Genomic DNA, 23,884 nt, shown 5'->3' with positions numbered 1-23,884 from the left:
GTGAATTAAGAGATTTTGCTGAATATTTGTCGTGTTGACATAGCTAAAAATGTTCTTTATTGCTCCAAAGACAAGAGCAAGCCTCCAGCAGCGGTGACCAGTAGCACGACGACGACAACGACCCCGGCCACCGTCAGCACGTCGTCTCCAACGAGTCCAACAAATCAGGTGACGACGCCCACTTCACCAGTTAAGAAGGTAAAACCTCTCGGATGAATTTCTTATTAAAACAGTTTAGTCTTTGAGATTTTGTTAAATAAACCCTTTAAGGAAGTCCAGAGTTGCAGCTCAGGCATGATCCAACAGTCATCCTGCTGGTTTCAGGGGGTGGTTTCTTATTCAAGGCACTGTGCGTGAATGCAGGTGGTCAGGATTGCACATTGTAGTTTTTAAACACAGTGCTGACGTTAATTTACTCTAACTGAAATCAGTTAAATAAGTTGTAGTTATTTTTTCTGTGGCTCTTAAACAAAAAGGAATTCCCATTCAGAACGAGTTATTGAAAAATGTTGATCTATAAAAGCTCCAGATTTTAGCTGTTGATTTTATTTTCCTTGGTCAATTGTGTTGTTGCCACTTTTGGATTTGCTGCCCTCTGCTGGCAAAAAGACACAACTCCTCTAGCAATACTGAGCATGGCAAATGTAAGCTGCTGTGGCTGCTTGTGTGACTAAGGAAAAGGGACTGAACTGTTTTGGATGGCCAGAAGCTGCTGACTGAATCAAGAGCTTTGTGGAAAAGTTAAATCAACACAGGAAGTGTTGAACTCAGTCATTGAGTGGAACTCATCGTGTCTGCTTTAGTAGTTCTGCTTCTTAAACTTCCAGGCCTTATTTAAAGCTTGGTTCTTACAAACCACACCTGATTGATAATTGAGCATTTTTCATACCAACCGACTGCAATTATTTCATCTGATCGGTGCCATTATTTCGGCACCAGGTGGTGTGACTCGGCTTTGAAGTCCTCGCGCGCAAAGTGTCTCTCTTTTGCTTCTGCTTCTGTCTTATTTTCTTTTTCAACCTTTCTGTCTTCCTCCCTGTCCGTCCCGTTTTACCATCCTCGGCTCTTGCCACGGTCGCCTTTTAGTTTGATTACATTACACCTCTCATGCCTTTGGCGGAGCCAGGCTGTCCTGCATTGTGGCGTCAAGGTTTGCGCAAAACTGGCATTTCTCTTGTGCCCAAAAAACCCATGGTGAGGCATTGGTGTGCACCAGAGTTGTTGTCTCATCCTACATGCACTTGTGCACTCACAAAGAACTAAAGTCTCCCCTAACTCCCCACCTGTTCCAGGTGATGTAGGATTTTTCCACTTGCTGGGGTTGGCCTGTTAAAGAATTTTGCCAGCAGTAAATTCTGATGTCTTCAGGGGACAGCAGCTTTTGACCTGCAGATACCACATTATTAATTACTTTCAGCTTTTATTTATGCTTTCACTTACAAATGAAGTAAATATTTGTATAATTGTGCAAAAACAAAAAATTTTAATTCCCCACAGAATTCTTTTGAGTTATATTTAACCTTGGCTTCTACCCTAGTGGAAAAACCCAACAAGTGATTGAACTTCCCTTTCACTCATCAACATTACATGGTGCTTTTTTTCCACTTGTAATCAACAAATGCACCTCTAATATTTTATTTTAAGTTGTGTTTGTGTGTTTTCTGTGTTTTCAACTGCTTTCATCCTTTGACAGAAATTAAAATAGTATAGAATCAAAGTTTTATTTGCTAAAACCTTAGATCGAAGCCAAATCGTAAATATGATGAGACGATCATTTTTTCTTCTTGGGGTTTTATCCTTATAAACAAAGTATAAAGTGTATTGCATAAGTAATTGTTCCCCTTCAGCTTTTCACATTTTGTCGCATTACTATGACAAACTAAAATTTATTTTCTTAGACTTTTATATATTATGACCGAGAAAATTGCATATAAGTGTGAACAAAGAAACATGATGATGCAAGATTTTATTTATTTATTTATTTTTAAATTACCCCAAAAAATAAAATGTGTATTCAGCTGATTTACACTGAAAAGTGTGAATAAAATTCAGTGTAATCAGTATCCTATATAGAGGGTAAGCTGACTGTGGTTATCTCTCCACAAATTATGTCTGTATTAAAGAGTGGCAACAAAGATCCATTATTGAAAATGTTTCAAATAATCAAATTGTGCATTTGCTTGGTGATGGCAGCATCATGCTACCTGAGTTAGCATGGCTAGGGAAACTGACTGCAGCTGATGGTCAATTCAAAGCCATCCTTTAAAATCTGCATGGTAGAGGTTTCCCTTCTTGCCTAATGACAATGGAATGACTTGGATGAAACATGTCCATATGTTCAAATGGCCCAGTCAAAGTAAAGAGCTATCTTAAGTCTTGGGTTGCTCTCCGTGTAATCAGATTTGTGTTGATCTGACACAATAAAATATATTGTTTGTATGAAGCCTGACAAAATGGGAAGAGGTGCAAGGAAATAAATACACTTATAAATTAATCAGCAAGCGTTTGACGTGGTCCCCCTTTGTTGCTTACTAAGATTACTAGGAATATTGCTATAGTTATGAACATTAATGTGTATTTCAGTGTTATCTAAGCTGCTGCATCATCCTTTCATTCTCCAGGTCGTTCAGCCTGCCGGAAAGGTCTCGACCAAAGTGGAGGAGGACAGGAAGGACGAGTCTCCGGCTTCGTGGCGTCTGGGTTTGAGGAAGACAGGCAGCTACGGCGCGCTCTCTGAGATCACAGCCACAAAGGAGGCTCAGAGGGAAAAGGACACTACAGGTGTGATGCGATCGGCCTCCAGCCCTCGCCTCACCTCATCCCTGGACAACAAAGAAAAAGAAAAGGTCGGCAGTGATGAGTTAGATGATTTGTTTTTTTCAGTCCAGCGTTCCGTTTCTACTGCGAGCAGAAAATACCTTCATACCTATTTTTGTATGAAAAATTTTTGTCAGACCATTTTTGTGTCTGACAAAAGTTATGTGTTTTGACAGACACATAATTTTGTGGTTGTGTAATCCAGTCTTTACCATTCCTTGCAACAGTACCGGTACACACCGAGCTTAACAACTTTCTGGAATGGCTTTTAGTTTAATTTTATGCCATAAATAAACCAAATTTTGTGAAGATTGTGTGTCCAAACAAGTGTTATTTAGCCTAGGAGTATCACGGTGTACTCCCTTTTTCTGTTATTTTTTTAAAATATATGTTTTTTTAATGCTTTGTCATGTTTAAACAAGAAATTCTTGTTTAATATTGCTAACAGAGTGCTTGTTTGTTCTGATTTCTACAGGAGAAAGACAAAGGAACCCGACTTGCGTATGTGGCCCCAACCATCCCCAGGAGACTTGCCAGTACTTCAGACATCGACGAGAAGGAAAACAGGTAGTGACTGTAAAAAAAAAAAAAAAAAACACTAATGCTTTGATTATAGAAGTTATTGGAAGCAAATGATGAGGTAACGAAATAGAACGTACTTAAAGAGCTTGTGGTTCCCCAGGGACTCTACAGCTCTGATACGTAGCGGCTCATACACCCGGCGACGCTGGGACGACGACCTGAAGAACAGCGAAGGAAGCTCCTCCACCAACCGGACCTCCAGCTACCAGCGCAGGTTAGCTCCTGCTAAACCTCCATCCCTCAGCATCTGCTGTCTTCCTTTAGATCTGACCTGCTGCAATCGCCACTAGTTGCTTTTCATAGTCAGATCAGCCGATATGTATGTACATGCTTTTATTTGTAGCCTCTCAACTCCAGCCACAGTTTGTTGCATGGCTGTGCCTGTTCTGTCAAGCCACAGTTAAAATGCACCACTTAGATATTTTAACAAGCCTAGCTACTGTTTGTTGGATCAAATAAATCATATTCCTGTTTATGACACATGAGCATAGTCTAAAGCTGCATTCATATCCTGACAAGTTATGGCTTTAAGCCATCTATTAGAAAGAACTTCAATTTGGAAACCTTGTTTTTCTGTCTCCCCACCAAAAATATTACAAGAAAAGAAAGCAGAATATAAAGTTCTTTTATTCCCAGACGTCATTAAGTTTTGTGTTGCTATGAATGCAGCAGCTGTGTGTCAAAGCTTCATAGACTTAAACATGTTTTGTGTGTTTTATATGTAAATGTTTGTTTGTGTGTGTGTGTTGCACTTCCACCGCTAACTCTCTTGGCCACCTGCGTGCCGACACACTAGTACGTCCCATACGCTAGCGCTGGGGCGGAGCGGCAGCACGCGGGACGTGCCAGCCAAGTCTTCGTCCACCTCCAGCTTGGATCCTAACACCTGTAATACTAAACCCTGGCAGCCACCCTCCTCCCACTACCCGTCCTACAGCATTTACCGCAGGTACACCGCTGCCTCCACACCCAGCCGTCCTTTCTGTCCGCCTCTCTGATCTGCTGGACGTTTTCTGTCTTCCCTCGGTTTATGCAGCAACGTCTCATTCTCTGAGTTTTAGTTTTTATTGTTCAGCTCTCTAAAGTTTAAGTTCAAGGATTTTTGTTTATCTATAATACTTTAAATACAGGAGAAACTTTCAAAAACCCTGAACTTCTCAATATCTTGTCTTCAAGCTACAATATATGCCGTCAAAAATTTTGGAAATAAATTCCAGATTGTGTTTTTATAACCATTCAGTATAATACCCCTAAATATAAAAGTAATAGTAGAAAAAAAAAATGCAATATGTGGAATTTTTTTTTTAACAGGAAAAGTAGTAAGACTTTAAATGATTGGCTTGTAGAAGACCATTGTCGAAAAAATTCATATATGGGGAACTAGGTATATGAAATAAGGTGCTCAGGTCAGATAAACAGAAATCAAACATTTTGATGTACTCCTGTCTGTGGGCACATCAACGTAATCACACCATCCTCATGGTGAAAATGGTGGTGGCAGCAGTATTTTGTGGGAATGGTTTTCTTTAACAGTGTCAGAGAAACTGGTCAGAGTTGATGAAAAGGGGAAAAGAAGTATTAAAAGGCTTGAAAAGTTTTGATTCCAGATGCAGAATCTCACCTTCCAGTTAAAGTGACAGTTTGATTTCAAGTCATGCAATGTGTTAGTAAAGTGTGAAGGGTTTATAATAAGACTTGGAAATGATTGTTTTCAGGTCTGACCTACATCATGAAAAATGACCTAAAATTTCATCTGTAGATGTTCAAAACTGAGGGGCTCATAAGAGTTGCAGCTGTAATTTGGCTCTCTGAATTATTGACTCAGGTTTTTATTTCCACTTGTAATCTTTTCATTCCACTTTACAAATATTAACCATTTGGTTTATCACATAAAATCCTACTAAAATACTTTCACATTTATTGTAATGTGAGACAATGTGTGGAAAAATGTAGAGTATGGAAATTTTTACAAAGCACTGTAAATGCATTTTGAAAATAAGAAATGAAAATAATTGATCTGCAATCTTCCTCCTTAATCAGGTGAAGTCTTTGCCAATCTGAGTCATCTCAGCCCACCAAGCTCAAACTCTCCTCAGTCTCAGTCTGACCCGTTCTCTTGCTCATAATGTTAAAGAACAAACGGCAATAAAATCCAACCAGCAGTCCCATAATAAGGACCTCTAAGTAACGCTGATGCTGGGTTTTTCCCTTAAGAGGCATCAGCTGCTCTGACTTTATGTGCAGGTCTCGCTGACACTCGGCTGAGTCTGGTGACTCAGTTTGTTTCCCGGGGAATCGGTGAACACGGCCTCCTAAACTCATCAGATTTATGTGGCGTATCGGCTTCAATCTACCCTCAGCAAAGGAGCAGCACAAAAGGCGATGCACGGAGATAAGAGAGACCAGTTGTGTTGATCACTTATGCAACATCTGTGTCCCTTCAGCGGCTCTTTCGGCAGAAGACACGAGGACCTGAGCTCCTCCACAACCACCACCACCTCTTCGTCTGTTACCTCGCCCACTGGCCACCGCGGCCTCCTCTCCAGCCTGGGGTCCTCTTCCACCCGAACTGGCTCCACCAGTCTCACCAGCAGGTAAACTTCTTCCGCCTGTGGTCAGTTGGAGCTTATAGAGACAAACTATTCAGTCTTGGTAAAATGCTCACTGTGATAACAGGTACTGGTCAGAGGAGAGTGCAGAGAGGGAAAAGGAGAAGGAAAAGGACTCGGCTGCTGTTATCCCCACTATAAACACTGGCTCTACCACAACCACCACGTCTACCACTACCACCACCGCCATATCCACCACTACCGCCCTCACTGGCATCGGCATCGGCACCGGCCCAGAACGACGCAGGTAACACACACACTTCACTTTTAATCCTCCTCTGCAGCTTGGTTGTTCTGAAAAATGTATCTAAAGTAGCTTAAAACGTTAACCAGGAAGTGTTTTCACAGCAATCTAGATGCTCCCTCCACCCCAGTTTAAGAATCTTCGTCTCTGTAATTTCCTTTTCCACACACGCTGAGGGAGAGAAAGTCTGCTTTAGTAGAGTGGCTGGCTGAAACAAGCCACCTGTCTGTGTGGGAGCAGGTTCACAGTCTGGACCGCTCCAGCTGCTTCTCCATATAAGGACGGTGGGCTGAAGGCCGAGGGTCATTGGTATCGCTGTGTGGCCAACAGGAGCATGCTGTCAACCACATTTTGTTGTTTCTGTTTGTTCTTTTGCAAATAAGTCTGAGTTTTAAGCTGGGAATACTTGCTTGCTTGTTGTTGTTTTGTATCCACCATTAGGAATTTTTTATCTTGTGTTTAAAGAAGGGTTGGTGATATGGACTTAGAATTTTATCTCAGGACTAAGTTGTACTGTTGTTTTTGAACAATAAAGATTTATTAAAAAACATTTTTTTATTTAAAAAAAAACGTATTTCTTGTATATCGCATTTTTATAACAACTGAAGGTAACAGTTACTTGATTAAAAAGTGGCACTATGAGGCTGGAAAACGCACAATACTGCTGCTTTAAGAAAGCGTGGAGATTTCTGCCAACATTACACAAGAATTCAACATTAATATGCACATTACTTAAATTTTTTTCTGGTTTGATTGTTTTGTTTGTTGGGTTTTCCCTCTGCAGCAGTTCAGGTTCATTTCTGCTTCCCAAAGATTAGTTGTAGCTTGCTCAAGTTTAATTCTTAGGTTTATTTTGACATAATGGACAAAGAAAAATCACAATTCTGATGAAGTGCCAGGAAAAAAATTCTTCTGGGTTAAAAAAAAAAAATTAAATACATACTTTTTTTTTTTTTTTTTTTTTTTTTCACCAAGCAAGATGAAAGGGACAATTATGTTACTTTCATTCTGCAGAGAGTCGTTTTACGTAAGAGTTGTGTTTAAAATGTTTTTATTTTTTGTTTCTTCCTGCCTCAGGTCGTACCTGACACCGGTGAGAGACGAGGAGTCGGAGTCTCAGAGGAAAGCTCGATCCAGACAGGCCCGGCAGTCGAGGCGCTCCACCCAGGTCAGTCAGTAATGCTTTTATACTTCATCTTATTACTTAACCAGATGGAAGTGTCCTTTTTTTTTCAGTGTTAAAATACATTGAGGGCAGAGGTTTTTATCATTAAAATGAACCTAAGCTGTTGTTTATTGCATCGGGGTTTAAATGTTGTGACGTTTCTTTGCTACTACACGGCTGAAACTATTTTTAATGGCATTATTTTTCTAAAGAGAAAATGCCCCTTGTTTTTCCAGGGTGTGACTCTTACTGACCTTCAAGAGGCTGAGAAAACAATTGGCAGGAGTCGTCCCCAAAAGACCCACGAAGAGGAAAAGGAGGAGAAAGAGAAGCAAGACAAGGAGAAACAGGAGGAGAAGAAGGAGACGGAGACCAAAGAGGATGATTACCGATCGAAGTACCGGAGCTTTGAAGAGGTACCTGCTTCACCTCTGTCATCTCTCTCCTGAGATGGGTGACTGTAATTGACACAGTTTTAATTTCTCCTCTTCACGCCTTGTTTTTCCCGCAGCGTTATCGGCCTTCGTCTTCGTCCTCCTCCTCTTCCATTTCCACCGTCAGCACTGCCTCCACTGCTCCCTACTCCAGCTCTTCTTTGTCCTCGGGGTCCAGCGCCCTCAACAGGCCCAACAGTCTGACAGGGATCACCTCATCTTACAGCAGGTCCTCTCGAGACACAGAAAAAGGTCAGTCCTCTTCAAAATCACCCAAATAAATAAGAGCTACACTGTTTGAGGCAAAGAGATGTAGATGAAAACCTGCGTGAAGCTTAAGATCCACAGCAACAGAAAATGCATTTTTTTGATGCAGAAAATGGTTGAGTTTCCTTTTAAATGAACATGAATAAAGTTTGCTTGGGAAAACAGAAAGCTGATTTTATTCTTTCAGCAGCAGAAAACACTGGCAATGTGGTTCTGTCACAGAAACTTTGAACACTTTCAAATCAGGATAATAATAATAATAAAAAATGTTTTACTTCAAAAATTGTTTTGCACATAAATGGTCAATAAAAAGGTTGAATTTGGTGCTCATGAGGAGGTAAGGGGGAAAAAATAAGATACTATTTAGTATAATTTCTGAAACAACCATAGCTTCTCATAATCCAAGTAAACACTATTTTTTTGTGAATTTATTTTTCTTATTTCCTTTATTTTTGAAGAAAAATTATTGTCTTCCGTGCTATTATAGTTGGACTCTTCTAGGATACCTGATGTACAATAAGTACATAATGTCACTGTTAAAAAAATCAAATGTAATTTGATTTCTTTAGATTTTTAGAAAGAAAAAATAAGTTTTTAGTTCACCTGAATCCACAGTCTATGGTTTAGTTTGTTGCAGCCCGAGTCTTTTCTAACTTCTTTATTTAAATATTCAGTATTTTTCATACAGTAATTATAAAATAAAACCATACAGATAAATATTTTTATCTTGTGCTGTAAAATGCAGGTGTGTTTCTGTTTTGTTTTCAGACACACTGAATGTCTAAGCTGCCTTTTGATTTGTAGAGGCACTTTTTAAGGGAATCTAGATGTTCGGTGTAGGTTTATCAATAAATTAATGAATAGTTTAATAGCTTTGTTGATGACACACACTTCACATTTAAATGATTCTAAAATATCAAAATTCTAGCAAATTGCCAGATAAATACATACACTTAGAGGTCAAATATTGATAGCTTAAATGTTTATTTTTGATGTGAAGAAATGTAAAATGTCTTTTCCAATAACAGAATCAGACAAAAAGGATGAGGAGAAGGAAGGCGAGGACAAGTCTCAGCCCCGCTCCATACGGGATCGCAGGCGGCCCCGGGAGAAGAGACGCTCCACTGGGGTGTCCTTCTGGACTCAAGATGTAAAACAATTTTTATTGTTACTATCTTTACACTCTGCAGGTCAGGACACTTGATGTTCTGCTGTGGTCATTCTGATGGTGAGACCTAAGGCGTTCACTTTCTCTGATTTTTTAATTCCAGGGTGGAGATGATGACCCTGAGCAGCAGTCGGACTCGGAGGAGGGCAGCACCCGGGGAGAACCACAGGTAACTAACCTCACACACACTGAGGGCGGAAAGTAGAACTACAGCCTGTCAGTCAAATCAAAGTAGTCCTGTTCTTTCTCCCTTTGATTTTTGCTCTTTGGCTTTTAATCTTTATTCTTGTCTTTGGCTCCTTTTCTTTAAATCTTTTGGTAATTGTCTGTTACTTAGTTGACCTTAGGAATCAAACGTACTGTTGGCTTCATGTCTAGGTGTCATAATGTGTTTGGAATGAAAATACTTTGAACTTTAGTGAAATTTAAAGTTGTTTTTTTATTTTTAAAATTAGTCATGACATTCATGCCGTTCACTAATGATCCAACATAAGGCCAAAGATGCAGCTTTGCAAACTCATTAGTTTCTGGGTGAGCTTCCTGTTTGGAAGAGACTGTTATTTGAAGTTTTAACAGAGAGAGAGAGACACAGTTGTTTGAAGTCAGCCATCAGGGAGGAGGAGGAGGAGGAACTCCAGCTGCCAGCCGTCACTTACGATGGGTGGAGCTGCAGCAAAACCACGAGAGGAAATGAGTGTTTATCTCTGGATACAGGAAGACCTTTATGTCACGGCCTCTCCAGCTACTAACAGAGAGCTGAAAAGTAGCAAATATTATTTAATTTATTATTCCTAAATAAATCTACATAGATTAGGTGAGACAAATCTAATCCAATTTTTTAGCTCTTTTATATTGACATTTCTTTTGTTTGTTTCTTTACAGAGTGACAGATTGTCCAGGTAAGTTGCAGCATCACTATGTTTTGAATGCTGTTGCTCAACTGCAATATTTGGTTGCTAATGTCACCTGTTTTTATTTATTCATTTATTTATTTGCAGAAATGAGAGCACTTCATATTTAGATCGCAACGATGCTCTTTTTAGCCGTAGTTATGGTGAGAGTCGAAGGCCGTACTCCAGCCGACTGGATAGAGACGACACCACCGACTACAAAAAGGTATGCACCCACTTTCAGCTTTCTTTTTTTATTTTATTTAAATTTGGATGTCGGAAATCCTGAAAAACGAGACGTTATCTGCATGAGAAACTAAAAGTTTGAAAGTTATTCTGGTCTCCTTCTCAAGTAAGATACAAAACTTTTACATCTTGCTGTCTGAAATTCTTTAAGTGAATATTTAACAGTCATAGGAAAAATTAGATGTACCTTCTTTAAGTTAGTTTTTTTGTATGTGGACCTATTTTACAGAAGACAAACATACAAACAAAAAAAAAAAACACTTTATAAAGTTTTTAAGAAAATGACAGAATATTTACATCTAGTTGTTCCTTCTCAAATATTCTTTTACACGCTGTCATTTTATTTTGTGTACTTAGTTTTTCACACACAACTTTTTTTTTTTGCCTTCACCTTGTTCTTTTAAATGTCAACATGGATTCTGTTTTTGATTTAAACTTCACCCCAGGTTGAGTCCAGATCATTTTTACCTTAAAATCCTGGCAATGAAAGAGGGTGTGCCATCATTTTCCATAATAGGCTCCAAATATCAGTCCTTCAAATGCATCAAATGAAAAGTTGAATTGATTTAATCTAAATAAATTGCTAACACTTGCTCTGCACTTTGTTAGGCGGTAAATGAGGCTGTAAACGTGTTTTGACGGGTTTCTTTCTCAGCTCTATGAACAGATCTTAGCTGAGAACGAGAAGCTGAAGGCCCAGTTACGCGACACTGACCTGGAGCTGGCAGACTTGAAGTTACAGTTAGAGAAAGCTACACAGGTATGCACACTTACACTTTTCATCATCTTTAAAAAAAAAAAAATAACTGTTTTGGAAAAGCAACTAAAGTTTGATGTGTTTTTAACGCAGAGGCAGGAACGCTATGCTGACCGATCCCAGCTTGAGATGGAGAAAAGGGTAATGAACTACTTCACCAAACCACCTCCATCTCACTCCTCTGTTACATAACCATCAACTAAAATGAGATCATTTCTCTTTCTTGTGTGTTTTAAGACTAATTTATTGTTAAAATAAAACTTACTTGAAACATCCCAGTAACACTTCTAATGGGTTTATGTCTGAAGGTAACAAGCAGACCCTCTTACCAACTGGGTGGTGGTATGATCTTACCCTGAGTTTTTATAACGGTCTCCTCTCTGCTGCTGCCTGTAGGCTCACTTTGTGCTGTGGTAGCTGGTATCAGTCAGGCTCTCCACCCAGAACACTACACTTTGTTTTTTACTATTTCTCTTTTTTCCACTTCTATTTAAACATTAGTGGCAGTGTGTGATCACTATCTCCGTTGACTGCTTATTCATGCGTGTTTTTAACGTGTGGAAGTGTATTTATCCAATTTTATGCTGAAAAAAAAAAAGAAACATTAGCAGACTCTGTGCATGTGTTTTCATGCTTTTAAATATCAGTTGGTTTGATTAGTTCATACCCAGCCGATCTGTGTTCTTAATCCTCTATTTTTAATCCATTTTAAGGAAACTGTATTTAATTATCTGAATAAACAGTTGAGTCTTTCAGTCGTTTAGTCAAACTGACCGTCTGCCTGTTTTCAGACTCATTCCTGCCTGTAGAAAGTTGACTGCAGTTTCAGTCACTTACTGTTTAGGTGTAAGCTGGCTGTTGCTTGAACACCCCTCACAGGACATGCGAGTGAAGTGTGTGTGTGATCACCCAACACCATCTGCCACCACGCATTAAATCTATAGTTTTTTTTGTTTGTTTTTTTTTAGTTCAGTGTTAAGCCGCCTCTCATGTCCCAACAGGAAAGAAGAGCTCTAGAAAGGAAGATTTCTGAGATGGAGGAGGAACTCAAGGTACCAAAAGTTGCATGCATAAATTCACGTTATTTTGGTAATTAGAGATTTACTAGTTAGCAGTTCAAAATAATACAGAACAGCGTTGCTATGATACACGTTCAGTATTCCTGTTATCTGCTAAAACTCTTCCAGCCTGAGTGAACAGCTGACATATTTGTTCACAATTTGGTTTTTAAATAGTTTTCTGGATGTCTATGCTTCTATTGACTTTATTTTAAAAAACTACAATGATTCTTAAAATAGCCCATTTTAGGTTGTCTTCTGTCAGTAACCAAAAGAGTTTCTTGGTAAGACTTGTTTTTATTAATTTTTTATATTATATATTTTTTTTTTTTCAAGCTCCCAGCCATCCTAAAATCGACCAGTTCTGATCACCAATCAATTTGTTTTACTGTGCTGTTTTAAAACCCATGTCTGGCCAGATGGTTAGGATTTTTGTCCAGTTTTGATTTTGAACTAGCCATTTTGTTATCTATTTATTTTTATTTTTTTACTGATCACAAGAAGTGAGGTGTTTTCAATTTTGATGCATACATTGAACCTATGTGTCAGTTTTTGACCTGCCAGTTGCTGGTCAAAGCCGTAGACTTCAGCTCAGATCACTGACCGATTGGTGCATCATTATAAACATTTGTGTCTTTGATAAATGTGAATATAAGAAAAATGTCATACCAAGTAATTCAACTAAAGTGAAACTTGAAATGCTTTGTTTCCATACTGTGACTCGTCTCAAGCGTTAAAACTAGCTGTGAAGAAAGTTTTCTATAAAGTTTAAATATTTCTGGCCCATAATGGCCATGTCAGACACTGAGCTCGACTTGTATCTGCTTCTGCTCATCTGGACAAATCTTAGCCTCTTTATAATCTGTGACCATCAGTGTTTAGTGTCTTGTATTGTCAAGCACAACTAATTGTTCCTTTGTTTGGGAAATTAATTGAAGGAAGAGGGAGGATAAAAATAGATCTAACTTCTGGTGAGCGTGTTGTAATGTCAGTTTGAGGAAAGGATGTTGAGCTTATCAGTGTCACTTTACCATTCTATCTGCAAGCTCCATGCTGAAACAGAAAGCTCTAAATCATTCCTGTTTTCCAAATCTGTCCCATTTTCTAATAATCTTCCTCTCCTGTTTCCCCTTTTTTTTCCCCTCCTCCTGCTCCTGTCTTATCTTCCGATTTATTTATTAATCCTCTCTTTGTTGATTTTTGGTCTTAAAACGCATTTCTCTTCTTCTGCCACTCTTACCCTCTGTCTCCTCCCCTTTTGTCTCTCTTCTCCACCCCACCCTCCCTTCAGAACCTCCCCCAGGTAAAGCAGGTTCAGGCCCTGCGGCAAGTTAAGGAGCGGCTGCAGGCTGAGAACCGGGCGCTGGCCCGCGTTGTGGCCAAGCTCTCCCAGTCGGCCTGCAGCCAGCTGCCCACCGGCGACCTCTAGGCCTCGTCTGTCTGTCCACCATCTCCTCCTTCTGTCTTCTTCTTCCTCCTTTTTTGCCTTCTTTCTTCTCATGCTCCATTTGTGCACTGCCCCGCACCCGTAGACAGGCAGGTGTCCAGCCGCCATACTCCGACTGTTTTCTCCTCCTCTGCCTCCCCAGAGCTTTTGGTTTTCAGATTGGGGAGGCTGTTTGCCTTTCCCAGCAGGACACTCTCCTTTTACAGTCCGCTACTTTTGGTGGGCTTTCAGAAAACTACTGCTTAACATCTAAAGTAATAACATGCTAAAAAGATACTTGGAGAAAAGCGAAGGTGAGTTTTTTTTAACGTATTTGAAAGCTCTGTAAAGGAAAGTGTCCTTTTGTGGTTTCTAGTTTGATGCTTTCCTCAAAGGTAGCTCAGCAAATCAGTTTGACTTGTTCTGGTTTTATTGCATGAAGCAGCTACCGGTGGCATCACTTTGATTTGACCCAAAGGGTCACAGACTGAACCCCTCTACCATCCAATGCACTTTAAATAGGACGTTAAGTATTCACACCGCTTGAATTTTTCACCTTTTACAACATTCCAAACAGAAACATCAGAGAATTTCATTGGGACTTAAAACATAAAAAAGTGCTTTAAACTAGAGTAAAAAAAGCAACAACTATTTGTGCAAAAGTGCCAAGAAGAAAACCATAATAAGCAGCTTAGAGGGACGAGGTTGAACCATGAACACACCATCCTCATTGTCAAACATGGTGGTGGCAGCATCATGCTGGAGGGCTACTTTCATTCAACAGGAAGTGAACATCTGATCACTGTTAATTGGAAGCAGCGGGATAATCTTTGCCAATCCCAGATACTCATCTCTGTTCCAGCATACCCAGTCAAAGCCAGTTTGTCACAAAAATAAAAAACAAAAGATGTTCACAGCACCTCAAAGGTTTGGGCTAAATTTCACTCTCCAGATGTGTAAAACTGGGAGCTTTATTCTGGAAAAACGTACAGCTGTAATTGCAAGAAAAGCTAATTTCTGCCATGTGACTTTTCTGTTTGCAAAACAGAAGCAGCTCTATAAGTATGCACCACTTTCCAACTTAAAATCCCAGTAAAATTCTTTGACGATAGTGAAAACAGTATCAATACTTTTGCAACTCTTAGTTTTGTTGTGCATTTCTTCAAAAATAAAAAATAAAAAATACAAATAAAAAATCTAAGCTAAATGTGAATGTTTTTAGTTCTCAGAGGAAACCTGAGAACTTTATTCAATATGCAAATGTTGCTCTAACTCAGAAAGCAAATTATTATCATAAGCAAACTGAACAGAGTGAAAGTCAGGATGTAGTTTGAACATTTTTGCATGTTTCTTTATAACATATACAGGTTATTAAACCTGTCTTATTTTAAAATGCTTTCATTTGAAGTGTCACTCCTCAGATTTTAGATTCTATTGTAAAAACTCCATGAAGGTGAACTTTTATGCGCACATGAAATTTTGTCATTTTAAATTAAAAGAATGATGGAACGATTTAACTGTCAGGGGAAATAAGTCAGAATTTCCATTAAAATCCACTGAAAGACCTGAAAGCACTATTGAGACACAATTTGAGTGAAATTTAGTTTTTAAAGTGCAGATGTGTACTCTGCCCATTAATTTGTTTTGTGAACCAGATTGGATATTTCAGCCCAGAATTACATGACGGGTTGCATTTTGTTACAACACGCATCCAAATCTGTGTGTTTCTGATTCTCAGTCATCACCTATTTAATGTTGCATCTTGTTCCACTTACTGTGGAACTTACTTACTGTAGAAGTAGTGTCTGCAGCCGGTTCTGTGTTCCTGAGCTGAAGTTGATCTGAGGAAGGAGAACTTTCCCTCCTCGCTGTGTGTGATTGTCCGGCTGCTGGTGAGCAGCCGCTCAGATTCTGCATGGCTTTCTGAGGATCTCTGGCCTGTGGTGTGTTCGCCCTTTACTGTTCTCCCTTTTGACTTGGATCAAAGACATTATTCCTGTTTTACTTTCTGACAAACAGTGAGATGCAGTGCGACTCCTGAGGTTGCTTTGTTCATGCTGCTGGTAATGCACTGCCCAGCAGCCTGACTGGTTGAACGATGTGTCGTGACTCGTCTAAGCTCTCTCTCTCCCTCTCTTTCTCTGTCTCTCTCTCTCACCCTTGTTCCCCCCCCCCGTGTTCCCCGTTCTTCCCTTTCAGATGCTCCCAGACTTGAAAGCAGACAACCAGAGACTAAAGGACGAGAACGGAGCGCTCATTCGAGTCATTAGCAAGCTTTCCAAGTAGAAACCGACCCCCCCGCCCCACCTTGCCCTGCCCGGTCTTCTGCACCCGCTAGTCCCCCCATGGCAGCGACTAATGGAATTGCACATTTAGATATTAATTGCAACAGACATCAGAGACGAGACTCCTCCTTTTGCTTTCTGTTCCTCCCGGCTCTCCCTTTTTGCTCCTCCACCACCACCACTGCAGCATCCATCCATCCATCCATCCATCCATCCATCCGTTCATCCATCCTCCTGGGCTGTGGTTCTCTTGATTGGTGTGGCTGCTGCTCTGACAGAAGTGCTGAGTTTACAGAGCAAAAAGGAAGGAAGGGTTGTGTGAGAGCGATGTGGGCGGGGAAGCCTGAAAACTATTTAACCAATAAGCCTTAGTTGTACATAAAAAGAAAAAAGAACACTTGCATTGATCTCCTCTCTCAGCTATCACTGAAGAACAGATATTATCCTTCACCTGATTTTTACTTGTGCCACATTCTTTTTTTTTTTTCTTTTGTTTTGCTTCCTTTTCCTCTAAACGTGTTGTGTGCTGTGCGGTTCCCACCTTCACTCCTCCATCTTTTTTTTTTTTTATAAGAGCTACTTCCGCCTGATAACTGCTCCCTGTGGCTTCTCTTACCTAATTTATCCTGATTAGTTGTTTTCCTCCCCTCTCTTAAGCACACACCTCCGCCCCTCCCCCCGTCCCTCTCTGCGTCTTCCTCCAAGAGGGAAACATTCGAATTCTCGCAGATCTGGTGGAGTTTAAGCTTTCACTGTATGTGCAATATGCATTTTATTTTTTCTTTTTGTTTTCTTCTTAAAAATGCTTTAATGAGTCCATCACAAGTAGGATTTTCACTCCTGATGCTTCAGTCTCTCTCTCTCTCTCTCTCTTTCTGCTCCTTTTTTTCCTTTTTATTTTAAGTTCGTAGTCGGTTTATACTCTGTATTTCTCACTTTGTTTTAGCAGGTACTGAGTGATTCTGTATATACCTGTATGTATTTTGTTTGAGAGCAGCACATGGCATGCGTTTATGGATCCCGTCTGTTACTATTAAAAGTATACAAATTCCAGAGGACAAAGAGGTGTGTTTTAATTATTTTGCTTTTATAGTTTGAGGACATTGGACACAGTAAAGCCTCTCTTAAACGGGACGGCTTCTTTTTTTTTTTTTTTCCTTTTTTTTTGTTTTTTGTTTTTTGGTTCACATAATAGTGAAATCTAAAGAGTAATCGCTTCACTACATTTCACTTTAATTGTATTCAGTATCTTGGACGAGTGCTGTTAATTTTGTTTCCCATTCTTTTTAAAAAGCTGTAGTATTATAGGCAAGGTATTGTCACTAAAATAAAATAAAATGTTTGAAAAAAATAAATAAAATAAAAGGATATCTAGATATTGCTAATCCAGTCCTTTCTACAATGTCTACATGCACTGTCGATGCCATGTGAGGAGTCTTGTGGGTTTGAAGCGAAACGCCACCATCAGCTGTTCCACTCAACATTTTATGCATTTCAGTGGCCTTTTAAGGAAGTTTTAGTCCAATAAGTTTAAAGAAGGATCACTGCAGATGGACTGATTGCTGTCTGCACTGGTATAGGCTTTTTCCCCCCTTTTTTTCCTGTCATATTGTAAAATAGGTGTGTGGCTTAATACATGCAAGCTGTGCTGTGACTACCAACCACTGAAGAGTTCATTAAAAATAAACTTGTACATTGGAAAGTTCCTGTGTCTTATTTCCTTCATGTTTGTTCATATATATATATATATATATTACCTTTAACAAGACCTTAGTGATTAGATACATCATTTATATGTACAAAGTGATTCAAGTCAAAACTAAATGCTGCAGTGACTTTCAAAAAATTATTTTTGCCTTTTGCACATTTTACTTTGTGTGGTGTTGCAACAAAAAAAAAAAAAAAACTGTACAGTACAGACCAAAGGTTTGGACACACCTTCTAATTAAATTGAATTAGAAGGTGTGTCCAAACCTTTGGTCTGTGCATATTTTTTTAATGCAATTTATGATCAGCCACAATGGTGGATTATAAGTGCAAAGCACAAATAAAACTGAAAAGACTTGTATGATACAATTTAGAGTTGAATTGTTGCAGTGGCCAAGTCAAAGCCCAGACCTAGATTGTGAAACTTCACTAAGCTGAATCTATAATGCAAAGAATTGGCAGAGCTACGCGAGACCCCCAAAAGACTTTTTGCTGTTTGTTGCAAAAGGTGGTTTTACTCAGTATTGACTCAGAGGGCCATATTGGATTTTTATTGCTCTAAAGTTTTGTGGAACTGCATCATTTTCCTCCCACCTGAATGTTTTCTGTCCCCCAAAACGTCAGAGCTGCTGTAGAACCATGATTGTTCTCTACATTATGTTGGACTATTACCTGTACATATTTGGTGTACATGTGGCAGTCCTACACTCTGAATCCTTAAAGCAACTTTTGTTCATCTAAAATTAAGCAAACAGATGTTTCATTAACTATGCAACAGGTGTCCTGCTGCAGATTAGGAAGGACTTAATGGAGACTTATGGAAGTGACAAGGTGACATTTTTGTATGTTGGCTATTTAATAAGCTGATGTGAAACAAAAGATGTTTACATGTATTTTTTTTGCCTTTGTCTTATAAAGTTTTTTCTTTATTTTTTTATAGGATGTTATGTTCAAGGATCCTGGGAAGGTGGCAGTATTACTCCTTAGCATTCGGGGATATGATGCTGCCTCATGATTGATGTAACAGATTGTTTGAACTTAAGTATATATATATATATATATATATATATATATATATATAAATATATATATATATCTATATATATATATATATATATATATATATATATATATATATATATATATATATATATATATATATATATATATATATATATATGTTTATCGACATATATTAAATGTTTGATAAGATGTATGAATAACTTTCTCCTCTCAGTTCACAGGGTTTATATGTCTTCCCTTCACTTAAGCTTTTCCATTTAGTGGCATGCTAGATTTTTTTTCTTTACTTTATTGATAAATATTCAGCTCGTAATACAATTGTTTTGGTACTTCTCAGTTATTCCAAAATTAGCATAAGTTAATTAGTAAGAATCCTCCAAGTGTCGTCATATTGCTGGTTTGAGTATCATGAGTTACTGCTGCTATGCCGTGTTATACCAGTAGGCGGTGCACTTTCTATGCATTTCAGTAGACGCGGTTTGAACTTCTCTGTACTCTCTGCAACATGTAAATATGATCTGAATACTGAAACAGACAGCTGACATCCTGTCTCCGAACAGAAATCTTAAGCTTAGACTCGGCTCTCTTTCATAATTAAGCACCGCCTCACTGTTTGACACCACATGACGGCGTGTCTGAAGCAAGTAAAGCACATGTTCTGTCAGATAGGCATACATTGTCAGATCGTCATACGCGTATGACAAACTGATGGCTATATCTGTCCGATCAGCATACGTTTGGATACGTTTCAGCATACGTTGTCAGATAGTCATACGCTTAGCTCAGACATGTATACGTTGTCATTACCATATGATTTTATTTAATCAGCAACATAAAATCATGACGTAGATAAGGATTTTTTTCAAAAGTGAAACACTGGTTTTGCCCCAGTTTCAGTGTGGGTAAAAATTGCGTTTTCATACATGCTATCCAAGTTAGCAGACATGCTATCCAACCCAAAAATATTAAGGAAGTGGGGGACGTGAATTTAAACAGGGCGTGTTTTAGGACGTGTTTTGTAGTTTACTGCAGCTGCAGCAGCATTAAATTTAATTTATTTAGTTACTTTTTATTGTGTCTCTTCTCGCGTATGACAAGCTGACGACTCCTCTCAATATGGCGGACCTCCTGCAGAATGCGCATGCGTGCGCATGCGCTCTTACCATATGTATGCTATTCTGACATGTATGGCTATCTGACAGAACAGCGCAGCCCAGAATCAGACATGTACACGCAACCATGACGTGATTTAAGCCGTGGTGAGCATCCGCTGCCAGCATCATTGCTGAACCAGAATGTGATTTATGTCCCCTTGTTCCACAGGAGCCACCTTTGCTCTAGGTCCTTGTTGCATGCAGTCACCACTGAGGTCTGCTTGGATCCAGAACCCCCAAGTTCAGATAAAGCTCGGAGGATAAGCTGTGCTGTAATTACACAGTCATGCTAAAGTTAAGTGTTTTGCCTCTGGATTTTCCATTGCCCTCTCTGAACAAGTATGCTTTATGTCTTGTCTGTGACATGAACATGCCTCGATTGCAAGATCTTCACAGAAACATTCATCTGGGGAACAGAAGATAAATTACTGGTCCTAGAAATACATCGCAGTCCAACTTTCATGGAACTATGAAGTGGAAGTGTTTTCCATTTTCATGCTACAACCAGAAAAACATTTCCTGGAGCATTTTTAAGTCAAGTATGACAGTGGTAGAGACAAATGAGAGATGTAAAGTAGAATGCCAATACAAGCCATATTTTTATTTGATAAAAAAAAAGCATTTATTTTTCTTTCACTTGACATTTTGTTTGTGCCAATAAACTTTATTGACGTTTGTAAGTATAACATGACAAAATATTAAAAATGGTAAGAGTATGAACCTAAATATAGGTACTTCTTTTTGGGAACTAAATTTCATGACTTGTGAATTGATTTGATTTTAGATATGCTGTAGGAAAAAAAATTTGCTAGTAGAGGGATTTTCTGTGAATAATTTGGAATTGCATTCCAAAGAAAAAAATTGCAAATGGTGAACCACAAACAGGTTAGTCTCCTCTGTAATCTGTTTAAATTACTTTCAGTTTGTTTGTTAAAATTCCCTCTAGGAGATGCTGACTACCCATAACTACTCTGCACAACCTCAGACCCTATTTCTTTTCCCCCCAAAATATTACATATTTTTACTATTGTCGAAATTATAAGAATAAAATTTGCTTTTTCACACCGTAAATAATTCATGAACGTAAAATTGGACCTTTGCAACTACAGTCACACGCAGAGACACTCACATCCGCCCCTGTCATCTCTACCGGAAAGCACAGCAGCCCAAACAAACCTCCTCCCCAGCTGCAATCTTAAATGCTAGACTTTAAGATTGACACACTGGGTGCGCAAAACCACTCTGCTCAGAGGACAAACAGCAGCAGGGTTTCTCTCCAGTGACAAACAATGACAAATCGAGGCATCTGGATGATGTGACAACTCGAGTCTGTCGCCGAAACAAAGACAAACATGCTTGGTTAGAGAAATGCAATTCAAGGCAACGGCAGATTATTGTGGATGCATGTCGAAAACAGGATATAGAGACGTCTTTCACACTCAGGCTGAGTTGTTACGGCAAGAAACTAAATATCCTCCACTGTCGGTGGAATCCTGGAGTTAGTATGAGTTCTGAGGGAGCAGAGCACTTCTGATTGGATGTGTACAGAAAACACATTTTTGTAAACAAAATGAAATGTAAGAAATCTTTTTTGTTATTATTTTAAAGAGCCAAGAAGCAAACATCAAAAAATGTGTATACCATACAATTAAAACCAAAAAAATCTATTTGTGAAACAACCTTTTTCCTAAACGATCTAAACTGATTTTCTTGATTTAGAAACATAAGAGCAACCAGAAAAGGCCTGATGCAAATGTTGATTAATCATTTAGCAAACACAAGGAGATTTATATCCTATGTGCTGCCTACTAAGCACCAGAAGATAAGGATATCATCACTGTAAACAGATGCTGACCTGAAGCCAGAACTTTATTTGAATCTTTGGAGGCAACAGATGACGATAGAGAGAACAAAATCTGTGAGGTAAAGATGACTGAAAAATAAGCTGATTTTTCAGCAGTTACTCCACAATGAATGAATTGCTGTTCTAAAGCATACATTTTGGTGATTTTTATTTCTCCATAGCAGATTTCTACAAACAGAGGTCACGAATACACAAATACTCTGTAGTCTCGTTGCAAATTCATTCAGAGTTTTTCTTTCCATTATAAACTTTTTCAAGCCTGGCAATTCCAGTAATTCTGTGTCTCTTTCCTGGACAACCATTGGAGGAACTTTTATGGCCTTATCTTTATGTGCGCTCTTCACTTTGCTATGGAAAGTATTACTGATTCAGAAAATATTTTTTGCATAGCAGTGTTTCCTTCTCAGAAAATGTTCTTGATTGTGTTATTGCTGCGTTTAAGTATCTGTACCACTTTGGATTTGCCTGTCTTATAGACTGTACTTTAGGGGAGGAGTTTCTGTGTTCAGGTGTGTCTTTTTCCTGGGAAAGCCATAAATGGAGCTACTAAACAAATATTTTCCTTTGAAAGTACTCCTATTCCACTGATGTTTCTATCAACTGATTTTGATGGAGGTAAAGCTGCCATAAATGTTCGCTGCTGGGTTTTCTGTGTCTCCACCAGGAGACAACCCTGTGGTTCTTAGAAAGTTGTTGTTCCTCTCCAGTCAGGATGAGGGATTGCTACAAGGTAAACGACACAAACGACACCAGCATGTACATGGACAAAACCTGAGCGAGGGTGTGAAACATTTAGAATACTTTTTTTTTTTTTTTTTACCTCATATGTCTGAATATTTATTTCATTCTTTTATACTAGGTAGCCAGAACATATTAGTGATTTAATGAAGTGTTTTCCTGGAAATTCATTTAAAGTGTGTCAGCTAAAAATCTCTGTTTGGCGTCCTTCCTGCTGCTGACCTTGTCGCTGGGTGCCGAGCTCCCCTGACCTGCGCAGGTCTGAACTTGGAAGAGGATTAAAGGCCGGCAGCTCAAAGTTCAACTCCAGGATCATCTGTAGGGAACCGGGGTGTGAAAGGTGAATCAAACACTAATCCTCCTTAGCATGGTAGTTGAACTGCTTTTTGCTTTTCTTTTTATCGACCTGCTTTAATTTTTTTCTGAAGTTTAAACAATTATTCCCTTCAAGAAAGGCAGCACAGAATCAGTTTTCTCTTGCAGGGGAAACCCCGCGAGTGGTCGGTCTCCACACATCTCCACTGAACATCTGCATGCAAACCCAACATCTGGGTCGTTGTTCGTTTATTGAGTGCTTTCTTACTGGATACACAATTTCATGGAAAAGTGAGCGTGATGAGGGCTCCTCGCTGCATCTAATAGCCTCTGAGTGAGACATTACTGCTAAATAAAAGGGGAATGTGTGAGCGCACGAACAGCCATCGTGCTGCGTTATGTCGAATATAAATGTGTGGCTGCTTGCTGAGCTCATTTTACAGCCCGGCAAGCGCTTCATTTGTTTACCCTAAATGCATTATGGTCGCAAAACACACAGTGGCTCCTTGAAAACAAACCAATTCAAACCCATTTGACTGGGGTTAGAGCATTAAAGAAATATTAAATAAAATTCTTAGTAAAATGTGAGAATGTGTATGCTTGGAGTGCTTTGGGGATTTATTTGGTGGCAGGACAGAGGTTTTGTGTTGGCATGAATGCAAAGTGCTGTGCTACAACCTTTACGCCCTCTCCACCGTTTTTCTTCCAACAGAATGCAGAAATATGTTAAATATGCAGCAGTGTGACCTTTGCCCATAGATCAGGGTTTATTTTTAGGAAAAGTGCCTCCCCTGCTCGCTCCACCCTGCTTTTCTCATTATCTGTATCAGGGCTGGCATGTGCAGAGATAATGGCTGAACATCTGGCTTGCACTCACCAGTGGGGTGTGGATGTGTGTCGTGTTTTTGGAGCTTCACGGCCAAAAAGGGAAAAAAATAATAAAGTCTAACTCTATGGAGATGTGAATGCATCCTTTAGGAAGAATTCAGGTTTGGGTAATGGTGACAAACATCCATGAAAGTCAGTGCACCCTTGGGAGCCAGTTGTGCACATGCAATCTATTAACGTTATACCCTTGAGCAGAGCAGAGTTATAGGTATGAAATTAGATTTCTGGTACTAAACCCCTATAGCTG

The 23,884-nt window shown here is 39.2% G+C and overlaps 1 protein-coding gene across 8 annotated transcripts in view; it reads left to right on the top strand.

Moving 5' to 3' along the window:
* Positions 1–17,650, top strand: part of ppp1r12a (protein phosphatase 1, regulatory subunit 12A) — a 45,845-nt gene extending 28,195 nt beyond the window's left edge. Inside the window, exons 9-28 of one of the 8 annotated variants that reach the window (XM_044108672.1) lie at positions 71–198; positions 2,622–2,846; positions 3,293–3,384; positions 3,500–3,613; positions 4,196–4,348; positions 5,844–5,993; positions 6,076–6,255; positions 7,330–7,420; positions 7,654–7,833; positions 7,929–8,103; positions 9,147–9,268; positions 9,390–9,455; positions 10,169–10,185; positions 10,285–10,402; positions 11,078–11,182; positions 11,273–11,320; positions 11,488–11,521; positions 12,181–12,231; positions 13,529–13,540; positions 15,863–17,650. In XM_044108672.1, coding sequence (XP_043964607.1) covers positions 71–198; positions 2,622–2,846; positions 3,293–3,384; positions 3,500–3,613; positions 4,196–4,348; positions 5,844–5,993; positions 6,076–6,255; positions 7,330–7,420; positions 7,654–7,833; positions 7,929–8,103; positions 9,147–9,268; positions 9,390–9,455; positions 10,169–10,185; positions 10,285–10,402; positions 11,078–11,182; positions 11,273–11,320; positions 11,488–11,521; positions 12,181–12,212 — 2,030 coding nt within the window. In that variant the 3' untranslated portion in view covers positions 12,213–12,231; positions 13,529–13,540; positions 15,863–17,650. Of the gene's footprint in view, positions 1–70; positions 199–2,621; positions 2,847–3,292; positions 3,385–3,499; positions 3,614–4,195; positions 4,349–5,843; positions 5,994–6,075; positions 6,256–7,329; positions 7,421–7,653; positions 7,834–7,928; positions 8,104–9,146; positions 9,269–9,389; positions 9,456–10,168; positions 10,186–10,284; positions 10,403–11,077; positions 11,183–11,272; positions 11,321–11,487; positions 11,522–12,180; positions 12,232–13,528; positions 13,774–15,862 lie in introns of all 8 variants that reach the window. The other 7 variants (XR_006369828.1, XM_044108670.1, XM_044108668.1 and 4 more) reach the window with 7 other exon arrangements.
* Positions 17,651–23,884: the final 6,234 nt, after the last annotated feature.

Source organism: Gambusia affinis, linkage group LG23 (assembly GCF_019740435.1).
Source record: "Gambusia affinis linkage group LG23, SWU_Gaff_1.0, whole genome shotgun sequence".
Classification (NCBI taxonomy): domain Eukaryota; kingdom Metazoa; phylum Chordata; class Actinopteri; order Cyprinodontiformes; family Poeciliidae; genus Gambusia; species Gambusia affinis.
This window is presented reverse-complemented; position numbering and strand designations above follow the sequence as displayed.